Raw genomic sequence first — 11,066 nt, forward strand, 5'->3', positions numbered from 1 at the left:
ACTATTGTTGATTATGGTGGTAATCAATTAGCTGGTCTGCAAGATTAGGCCATCAATGCAGTTCTATCCTACGAAATAACAATATTCTATGTGCGCGCATGCCTCGATGCGCATAACTGTGTAGTTGTTGCCAGGTAGATCAAGACATAGTGTGGCAGAGAGAAGGAGAGGGTGCCCTATTCCCTTGTGTGTTTTATGCTCTTATCCGTCCCTGGCACCAGATGACGCTCTCCGCCTTCCGTCCAGCCCTGCACCGCGAGTGCCCCACCAGGGTCCCCGATGCCCGGATATCAGGCGTTTCTCCTATTGTCATTAATAACCTCCAAGTGTGATCTAGCCAAATTTATGACTGGCCGATACGAGCACGTGATTCTTTTTAGGCGTCCCATATTTGGGCAATGGATAAAAAAATGTTTTTTAAAAACCCACCTATAAATCGTTGTCATTATTAGGATAAAACCCCATGAACTTCAAAAGAGCTACAAATCAAACGCAAACGCAATAACAATACCACACCGTTATAACTGCTATCTGTACATATTTTACAATTATCGTGTTACGTCAAAACTTTAATGCAATAATTTAGTCCGTATAAATGCTTCCATTTCGTTTCCTTAGCGTTTTTTCTTGAAATGAGCTCTTACGTAGCCAACTCGTTGTTTAAGCAAACTCACGATGCGTCAGCTTTCGCTTTGCACAACCATGGCTACGGATCTAACCCCGAACTCAACGTGTCCGGCTACAGTGGTTATGGAGGGCATGATCACCGCGGGTCATTTCCGTCCCCACGGTCCTCGAGTTCCATTGGCATGGGAGAGATGAACGCTGTGCTGCGTGGCAATCCTGGTGACCTTACACCACGGCCAGAGTCTTCCACAGGAGACGCTACCCAGAGACACCTCATGAACGAGCAGACAAGCGGCCAGGGATCTCTAAATCTGGGACTGTATCGTCGAAAACCCGTGACGGACTCAGATTTGAGCGAAATGCCCATCCGCAAGACACAAACAGGAGAGATCAAAGTCGGAACTTTGCAACCCGTCCAGCCAGTAACACTAGCAAACCATTCGACTCAGCCACAAACCAGCGAGCAGCAACCACAAATATATCCCTGGATGACTAAACTACACATGGGTCACGGTAAAGTTTGATGTTTCTTTTCGCTTTATTTTATACAGAAGGGAAAGTGTCCCTCTCACCCTCTTTCCTCCATGTGTTCTATCTTTTTTAACCTCTTGAGTCCATTCACAGTTTTTCTTCTATGAGTTTTATAGGTCGTATTCGTAAATAATAAAACTCGCAGTCATAAATTGTATGACAAAGGCATCAATTGCTCGTAAAACTGTCCTGTTACAACGAAGAGGCGATCTGCGTCCAAATTTATGACAGGGTAATTGGATAAGGGAGACACAAGTCTCTGCAAACCCTCAACAAACAATGTTTGCGTTCTATATTTAGAACCAAAACAACGTAGTATGATAAACATGATCCATATTTTGAGGATATTTGAACTGAAGAGTGAGATTGTGGATTTCACTGTATACTCTTTAACTGAACGTTTCTAATGTAATAAAATATGTATATAGGCTACTGGCCTTGGCAAGTTATTGTTTTTTATACAACAGGGCACGTAGACTACTTTAGAGGGAGAAATGATATTTCTGTAACTGTAATGACTCTTGCCCTTATTTTAGTTATTGTTAAAAAAAACACATTTGCATTATAATAACAATACAATTATTAGTCATAGGCCTAATTGTAATACAATCACTGTAGTTTCATTGAGTAAACCCGAATGGCCGCATTTTGGTAACTCATACAGCTCTATATTGATGATCATTTATCCAGCCATCCAGCTATCCTTACGTTCATTAGGCCATACAGTAACTTTAAAACTTTAAAGTAATCTATTGACATGGGGATATAGTCACAGAATAGTGACTTACAGGCTGTGTTTTGCTATTCATTCGTATCTATTGGTAAACTACAAGTCATTGCATGTCCATTGACAAGTTAAGATATATTTTAAGTGATAATGTTTACTCTGTTTTTATATGAATATTCACATTTCCAGTGCGGTCACACATTTTCTCTCAATTACACCACAGAGGCTGACGGCAAAAGGTCAAGGACGAGTTACACGCGCTACCAAACTCTGGAGTTGGAGAAAGAGTTCCATTTCAACCGGTATCTGACGCGTCGTAGGCGCATCGAGATCGCGCATACGCTCTGTCTGAATGAGAGGCAAATCAAAATCTGGTTCCAGAACCGACGAATGAAGTGGAAGAAGGACTCAAAGCTTAAAATGAAAGAGTCCATCTAAAACAGGGGGGCATTTTCAAACGATATCAACGTTTCTGTTTGAGATGACATTCAAAGACTCATCACCACCCGTTTCCAAACCGTGACTTTTGTGATGCGATGTTTCAGTGTGATAATAATGAACATTCTTCGATTATGGATCTGATGATGTAATATACCTGTCATTTTGTTTGAATATTGTACTGTTTTATTTTATACCTTGGAATATGAACTTGTGCAACAGAGTCCTATAGAACTTGTGAGAATGTAAACGCTTGAAATAGATGAATTATAGAAAATGTTACTTTAATCATTTTAACGTTTCATCCCTTCCCCTCTTTTTCCTTAAATTCATTTCATGTTGAAAGTTATTGATATTATCGTATTCCTGCTGTACTATCACCATTGTTTTCTCCGTGAGTTTTCTATTAATTTATATAAAACACAACCACGAAAGCTAAATTCATTGTAGTTAGCCTACTCTTCAAACTTCTTGTATATTTCTGTTCTGTTCTGTTTTGTGTTTTTATTTTATTTTTATCAGGCATGTTTAAACAACCAGGGATCTTAAGATGTAACAGACACATTTTAGTAAATTGCGGGGACTATATCATTCTCAATGACGATATTGTATTTGAAATATTCCACGTAAAATTGTTGATTTTGACAACAGTGTCGTAAGATCAGTGAGATACTCGTGCAATCTAAATAGTTTCGATAAAACATTAAACCTTACTATACATTTCGTAGTTAACATCTATACTGTGAATGGTTTCCTCATATGAAAGGTATATTGGAATACATAACTTGCCAGTCGGCAGGAGATTCATATTTGGGGGAATTTGGCTTGATTGTTGACTAAGATCTGACTCAATGTGCCAAGTATGATCACGGGATGAGTTTTTTTTAGCCTCAGCATTACATTTGTGACAAATCATTATTAACAATTTTGAATATATTTTGTAAAACACGAAAAATGCATGTAATAGAGGATTTCTGCTGAGAATTGGGCAATACATGGACCAGTGTTCTGGTCATCCTACATTTCCGGCAAATGTCCCATTATTTTGGAACATGGAAAAATATACATTAATTTGCCCAATGTTTGAAAGTGAAGAACACAGAACAGGCCACCAACTAAGGTGAGATGTTGAGTTCACATAAATGTTGTCATGAGGCAGGAGGCTCATGTCCACAATGAGTAGCTAACAATTAAACAATGTCCTTCTCACCCTCGTTTCCAACGTCTGCCACAAAACAGTGTTATGTCAACCTTTTCTCATACTCTGCATGGTTATAATTGCTCACAAAGAAAACTTTGAAGGCCTTGTAGGTAAAACGATTTCACATATTACAGTTCACATTTTCTTGTCAAATCCCTGTTTCACTTTGTGGAAATAATCATGTATTCAGTGGTAGAATGGGGGTTGATCCTCTGAAACAAAATGCACTTGAATTATTTAATGGCCTATTCATTCATCTAGAACAGTTATCACCATGGTAGAGCCTATACTTTAAATTGCTCACCTTGTTAAGATAGCTGAAGTTTTGTCTTTGAAGTGGACTGAAATCTTGAGAAGAAAGGCATTCGTTAATGTTTGTGTTTTAAATAATGAAATAAAGATGGCTGAACATGTGCTTCATACCACTGTCTTTTGACGATGTCACGGGGAAAACGGGTTGTGGTGGGGAAGCATAAGGGTGTAGGCCTACTGGAATTTTATGCAGCCAATTCAGTAGTCGTTTGATTACTCCAAGAAGAAGTGGCTGTTTTTTTACTCTTTGGCCCTTAGCAATTCTCAACGTGGTCTCAGGTTTTGATCCCGGTTCTCTGTCAGCCTCCACTTCCTCGGTAATTATTTACAGTACACTACAGACGGATGCCTGTAAAACTTTATGGCCCTGACGCATCATAAAACTTTACAGCTCTCCCTAACACCTCTCAAACAACGAAAATTGTTTAACGAAACAGATGCACATTCAGCACGAATCTTCAATCTGAATACATAAGAAAACGCTATTTCCATTGAATGTAGCCAATCTGTTCACTTAGATAAAATAATAAATGCATCACGCAAGGTTGATGAAATGAATATCATTTTCCCAAGGAAAAGTAAACTTTTAATCAAAATCCCAAGCTGCAGTTGAACTTTTGAAGTACTTTTAAAATACGTTCTACTCCTAGGCTATTTACAAGAAACATTCAACACAATATCTAGGCCTAACAAACTTAAGTGATAGTGTTTTCTTTAGTCGTTTTGAATGATCCATCAGCGGCAACCTTGTACCTGAAACGATCATTTATCTGTAACAATCAGTTCACACGACTACCGGTACCCAAAACAGGTCCAAACAGTTCTTCCACATGTTGTCCATATCTATGTTTCTGACATAAATTTCTACACAACACACATTTAAGGAGCCACTTTGGATGGAACGTCCACTAAACGTAACTTGTAAAGTTGAAACCGATGCATCGATCATTTTCAAAACCTCTGTTCAAAGTGAATTGTAGTTTGGTTACATTTTTTGGGTCAACTACCATGTCGTTCCTGGAATAGTACCTACATGCCTTGCCTCCATGATGTCATTGGATGTGTCCTACACCGGGAGCAGTATGAAACCAAGTAAATCCCCTTAAGAGGAACTACTGGAGCCGTCATCACACAGCATCAACCTTACTGTCTCAACCGTATCAACACAGGCAGGTAACAGTGCTGGACAACCCCACCCCACCCCTCTTCATGCTCTTTCACTTTTGAAGTAGCCTTTCCATTATACTAGACTAGAGGGAAAGCTCTTGTCTAGCTACGCAGCCCTCTGCGACTTCTTGGTACAGTATTTCCCAAACACTATTTACACGTCAAAACCCCTGCTTCCACGTGGGAGAGAGAGAATGAAAAAAACATTACTCACCCCTATGTTATTGTGGTTATAGTTCCCCAGGACGTCCTGCGTCTGACATCCCTCTCGGATATGTCAGTTACAGGCTTACCGCATGGAGTAGGGTTGATTTGGTATTGGATACTTTTTTGTTTCCGTCTGTCTTTTTTTTTTTTTACTTTCAAACTTTTGGAGGTTGTGTATGCTGAAGGCCCTAGGGCGCTGACCCTGAGTGGCTCACGGAGAACACGTGATGTCATTCAAGTACATTTTATGGTTTGGGAGAGCTGACAAACCAGCCCTCAATATATTTACATCATATATAATCTTAACTGTCGTGAATCGCAGCTGTTGGGTCCTCTTATCTGAGTGGTCGGAGGAGTATGAGGCTGTTAGTGAGGATTATCTAGCCCCCGATGCTCTGCACTCACGTCGTTCGACTCCGGAAAATTGTTCCCAGACGGTGCAGTAAATTAATAATCTTGTTTCTCTTGCTTTTTAATGAAATAGACACATGCCCCTTGTAACACCCAGCTAACATTAAGTGAATACTGTAATTTAATGTTAGCCTGAGAAATGCCTTGGTGATCTGTCGCTAATGGTTCTCAATTAGGCTCTTGACATGTTGTCATTTTCTCTAAACTCAGATTACCTTTAAAAGTAGACTAGTTGCGTGTGATATGGATGTGATGCTATGGGTGTTAACAGTTCACTATAGGCTATGTGCGTTTCCTTCAGTTAGTGTAGCGTGTAGCATATCGGAAGCCCCCTGTGTTCTCCTGACGTGGTTGTCATTACATAATTAGACTTCAACATTACAATGTTTTTGTTGATCCGGCAGTCAATCAGCTTTGATTCAGCAATCAGCATTTATACTGCATTTATACATAGGCAACTTGAACACAGAACAAAATTAAATGAAACATGAAATCATGGCAATTGTAGGCTATCAATTTTTGGTTAATTGTAGGGGGGATGCCAGGACTCCAAAATTTGGGCTAGTTATAATTTATTTTCACCTTCTGGTATGAGACAATAGCTCATACAATGTCGACTGTAGACTGCTCTGCAATTCTATTAGGCCTATATCATTGTACTGAATAATCCAACCCAAAATGTGTTTAAAATGTGTATGATAATGGTTCGAATGTGAATTTTGCAGCTGAGAATTTTTGGAAATATTTCATACTTCAAATTAAGTATTGACTTCAGTAGCAGAGTAGGCCTACGGCCATCCCCATCCACAACGCCCAAGCAAGACGCAAGCATACTTGATGGTAATAGCTCTCACCATTGCCCCTAGTGGCCGGTATTAAAGGCATCTCCTCCTGGGCGAATGTCGAATACAGCATTGGATCTGGTTTGACTTGGCTGAGCAGGCGACTCAGAGATAACAATTATTCCCTCTCAAATTGTATTAGCGAAGATAACAGCAGGTTGGACCATTAAACCCTGTGATGCCTGCCAGTATCGTGTGAACCCCATTCATTCATTAGAGACTCCTATACTGAACACAGGAACAGATTGTGGAACTCTAATTTTCCAGACCTCTAAATTTAACTTAAAAAAGTTCCAGCTGTGTTGGCTTCGTGGTTTCCTTGTGTTTTACGTTAGATGGCAGCTTGCTTTTAGTTCAATAGACAGTTTTCACAAATGGTGATTTGTTTCATTCTTTGTTTGATGTTTGTTGTGAATTGTACCTTGAATACCCTAGATTAGGCTTCACCAGTAGCCTAAGAAATGTAGACACATGTTCCTAAGAGCTAATTTATGAATCAATTGAATATCAACAAGCATTTAAATATTGCTGGAATTAAAATGTTACATGACAGATACAGTCAGAGCCAGAGCAGGTGTACGGCTCAGGATATAACCTAGTTTTATTAGGTCACGATTGGGTCACGTGACGTCATGTCCGATTGACAGCTCTAACCAGACTGCTGCAACTCATGGCCTCATTAACATAACATTGGACTGGCACCTGTGATATTCAATATTATAATAGGTCTAAAAAAAGGCCTACAGGCCACCCCTACAGGCCACCCCTACAGGCCACCCCTACAGGCCACCGCTACAGGCCACCGCTACAGGCCACCGCTACAGGCCACCGCTACAGGCCACCGCTACAGGCCACCACTACAGGCCACCCCTACAGGCACTGCTACAGGCCACCGCTACAGGTCACCACTACAGGCCACCCGCTACAGGCCCACCACACACGCTACAGGCCACCCCTACAGGCCCCGCTACAGGCCACCCCTACAGGCCACCGCTACAGGCACCCCTACAGGCCACCCTACAGGCCACCGCTACAGGCCCCCCTACAGGCCCAGCCCCCTACAGGCCACCGCTACAGCCACCCCTACAGCCACCCCCTACAGGCCACCCCTACAGGCCACCGCTACAGAGCCACCCCTACAGGCCCCCTACAGGCCACCGCTACAGGCCACCCCTACAGGCCACCCCTACAGGCCACCGCTACAGGCCACCGCTATACATTCGGAATAATCTTGACTCTAAAAGGCGATGTTGAGTGTTTTATGAGGTTTCGCAGAAGTGTAACCTTTGTGTTCATATTGGGGATGTTAGCTATAGTGTTGAAAATGTAAGCAAAAAAAACTGCTGGCTTGATGTTTACTTGATCATAGCACTCAGCCTCGGTCTTCATGGCCATAATCACTGTTGGTCTCCTTTATCTCTCTCTCTCTCAAATGTACCTGATTAATTAGGGTTATCAATTGACTGGAAGGTGATAACCTGGTAACATAAGCCTTAAACATATGCTGATTGAATAGTAGGCTATGTAATGATAATAATAATAATACAACATCAGGCCTGAGTCAATGTATCTGTGGTGGATGAGGTCAATAGTAGTTGGGTCACGTTTGATGAGATCTGGTAGGCCTAGCTATTAAATTGCTATTTGTGGAAGCTAAAGCAAATTGATATCGGATCTTGATAGCAACCATTTAACTGGAAGGAAATAGGCCTATGAGTAGAAAGAATGCCTCCCCTGTAGGATGGCCTTTTTTTAGTAATAATTATCAGCTACTTGGAGAGAAAGATCCTGGAATTTCAACTCTGATGATTTAAAAAAAGGCAGAGTGTATCTATTTAGTTTGAAAATATGATGATTCAAATTTTGCAACACATATACAGTAACTAGGATATTATTTAGTTATCATTCCATTAGGGAACTAAATGACATTTTACGACAAAATCCTGTTATCCACATTTTCAGAATCTCAATGCGGAAACAGTTAAGAGGCAGTATATATCATTGTTGTATGTACTTCAAATGCCTGGCTACAGAACCCACTTCTGAAACTATTACATTGCTGATCCCACACCAAACGTATGATTACTGTGATTATGATATAGTCTACATTTTATGCTACCTCTAACAATGCTGCAATACTGTTGCACGTCCATATCAATTCCACCAGACTCAAATCAGTGTTGTACCACCTCAATTACTTCTACTCTGAAACGTGGATTAATAACATTATGTCTTTACTGCATTTTTACAACAACAACCCCTTAAACTACCCCTTAAAATGAATGATGTGCATCAAATTACAGCTCCCATCTGGGTCACATTTCTCCTGATCTGGCTTCCTCTCAATTCCAAAAAATCCTACCATGCTATATATTTATTTCGTCCACATAAATATAGGACAAAACACACATCAAGACAAGAGAGACAACACAACACTACATAAAGGGAGACCTAAGACAACAACATAGCAAGGCAGCAACATGACAACACAGCATGGTAGAAACACAACATGACAACAACATGGTAGTAACACAAGATGGTAGAAGCACAAATCAAGTACTATCTCACTCAGCTATTGCACCCCAAAACAATCACTGTCCCCTTCAACTTTTACTTTTTCAACTTTTACTTTTACAACACTTGTTAACGGAACTTCGTATTGGTTTATATAGTAGCTTCACTTCTTGATTTAACATTGGATTGGATTGCATTAGCTTTACATTCTGTGGGTTTCAATACTTAGTTCTAATAATTATTCAAACCATATTCCCACTATTGTAATGAGCTTATTGCTTTAACAAACGATCACAATATAAACGAATCATCTCTGAAGATGTGTCATCAATATCGATCTCGAGTACACCAGTCCTTGCTAGGCCAGCCACACACTAATGACCTTGGGGTCAACTCTCGTGCAAGCACAGGGTATAATTGATTTGAGTGCACGAGGGCATGGCTGAGGTCACCTTAATGTAGGCAACATGATACATCTCAAGTAGTGTATGTGAAGGAACTTTTAAACTAATCAAAATGCAATGAATAGACAGAGGCTATGTTATGTTTTTCCTAACATCTAACATGAGCAACAAACATTTTGATTGTATCTTATCTTATCACATTTGATTGCGAAACTGAGGTCATGCCTTGTAGAGATAACTTTTGGTGAAAACTATTGCAGGGAGCTGTAACATCCTGACTAGAAGAATTTGAAAGTACCTTAGTCTTCCAACTTGATCAAACGGCATCGACGAGAACTGAAAATAAATTCCAAAACCTTGCCCTGGGATTAGTAGTGCTGATTTTTTCCAAAAGCATGCGTTGAGTTGAAGTAGCGTACATATTGCAACAGAGCCCATATAGATTCAAGGAACTTAATTTTGCCATAATAAAAATCTAACACGATTTAAGATTTGTTTACTCAAGGGGTTAATTTTTCCATCTCTACCTATACTCAGTTATTGAACGAGGTAACAGATCTAAATGGCATTTGTGTGGAGACTAATTTCATTGGTGATTCTTCATCAATAACTTCTTGGCAGTGAACTATTGGAACGAGTCAAATGCAAGAGGTGAAACACCAGTCAAGCTGTCTAACTAATATTAAAATGAGCCTTCAGCGAGAGAGGGTGAGAGAGAAAGAGGACTGTGGGGGATGGGAAATAAAACGATAGTTCCCCCCCCCCCCCATAAGTCTATAGGAAGTAGCTTCATAGTCACGGGACTCTTAGCCTATTCGTATCAAGGTTATCAAAGGTTATCAAATATGAAATAAACACATATAGACGACGGCATATAACTTATTTTTGAAAATGTTGATTACTGTTATTCTTCATATTAATATTGTTATTGCTCTTGAGGTTGATCTTTTTTCATTGTAGCTTATATTCAATGTATTTTTTCTGGGGAGTTCACTTTTGATATCTTGCATAGGCATAGTCTATTGAGTACATTCAGCGCGCCACACTCGGGTTACCCAACGGTCAGTATGGTAATGAAGAACACAATATACCTCGGGGATAATAGAAAGTTATTTTTCATCTCTACTGTCACGTGGCCGCTTTGTGTCCTCCGTTTTCCCAAACTGAATATTTATGATTAGGAAGGGGTACCCGCAAGGTTATATTCAGGGACATATCGAATGACATTTGATTATACATTTGACTTTTGCATATTCACTTGTTTGTTGTGTGTTTTGGCTACTTCTCGAAGTTCCTTTGTGTAGCCTATATATTCCAGGTGTAGGCCGAACATAGGACATTCAGCTAGAGGCATACATTTTGTGCAATGAAAGATGTAAGTCTTGCCTCTGCTTAATCATTTATGGGTCTAATAGACACTAACCGCGTCTCACAGTGTGTTGCGGAAATTTCTCAAATGTTTTTTTTTGTGTGTGTGCATCAGGTTTAGATGACACTATGATGACAGAAATGTTAAATTCTATATAATTATTAACACTTTACCATCATGTGCACCCATTAATAGCCTATAACATATTCAAGATATAGGCCACTATGTGGTGTGTTATGTGTATTGACGCTTCATAACCTATACGCTAGGCTGTGAGAAAGTTTCTACGAGCTGAATACGTGCTATCTCTAAAATA

The 11,066-nt window shown here is 40.0% G+C and overlaps 1 protein-coding gene across 1 annotated transcript; it reads left to right on the top strand.

The window, feature by feature from the left end:
* Window positions 1-533: 533 nt before the first annotated feature.
* Window positions 534-2,497, top strand: LOC111970178 (homeobox protein Hox-C5-like). The gene is made up of 2 exons (XM_023996723.2): window positions 534-1,140; window positions 2,109-2,497. The coding sequence occupies exons 1-2, from the start codon at window positions 633-635 to the stop codon at window positions 2,321-2,323; spliced, it is 723 nt and encodes a 240-aa protein (XP_023852491.1). The 5' UTR covers window positions 534-632; the 3' UTR covers window positions 2,324-2,497.
* The last annotated feature ends 8,569 nt before the right edge of the window (window positions 2,498-11,066 follow it).

The sequence above is a fragment of the Salvelinus sp. IW2-2015 genome, linkage group LG11 (genome assembly GCF_002910315.2).
Source record: "Salvelinus sp. IW2-2015 linkage group LG11, ASM291031v2, whole genome shotgun sequence".
NCBI lineage: Eukaryota > Metazoa > Chordata > Actinopteri > Salmoniformes > Salmonidae > Salvelinus > Salvelinus sp. IW2-2015.

Excerpts from the sequence above, each read along its gene's own strand:
- LOC111970178 (XM_023996723.2), top strand. The coding sequence starts at position 633 with ATGAGCTCTTACGTAGCCAACTCGTTGTTTAAGCAAACTCACGATGCG. Across the intron at positions 1,141-2,108 it reads TAAACTACACATGGGTCACG|AGGCTGACGGCAAAAGGTCA; the intron begins GTAAAGTTTGAT and ends ATTACACCACAG.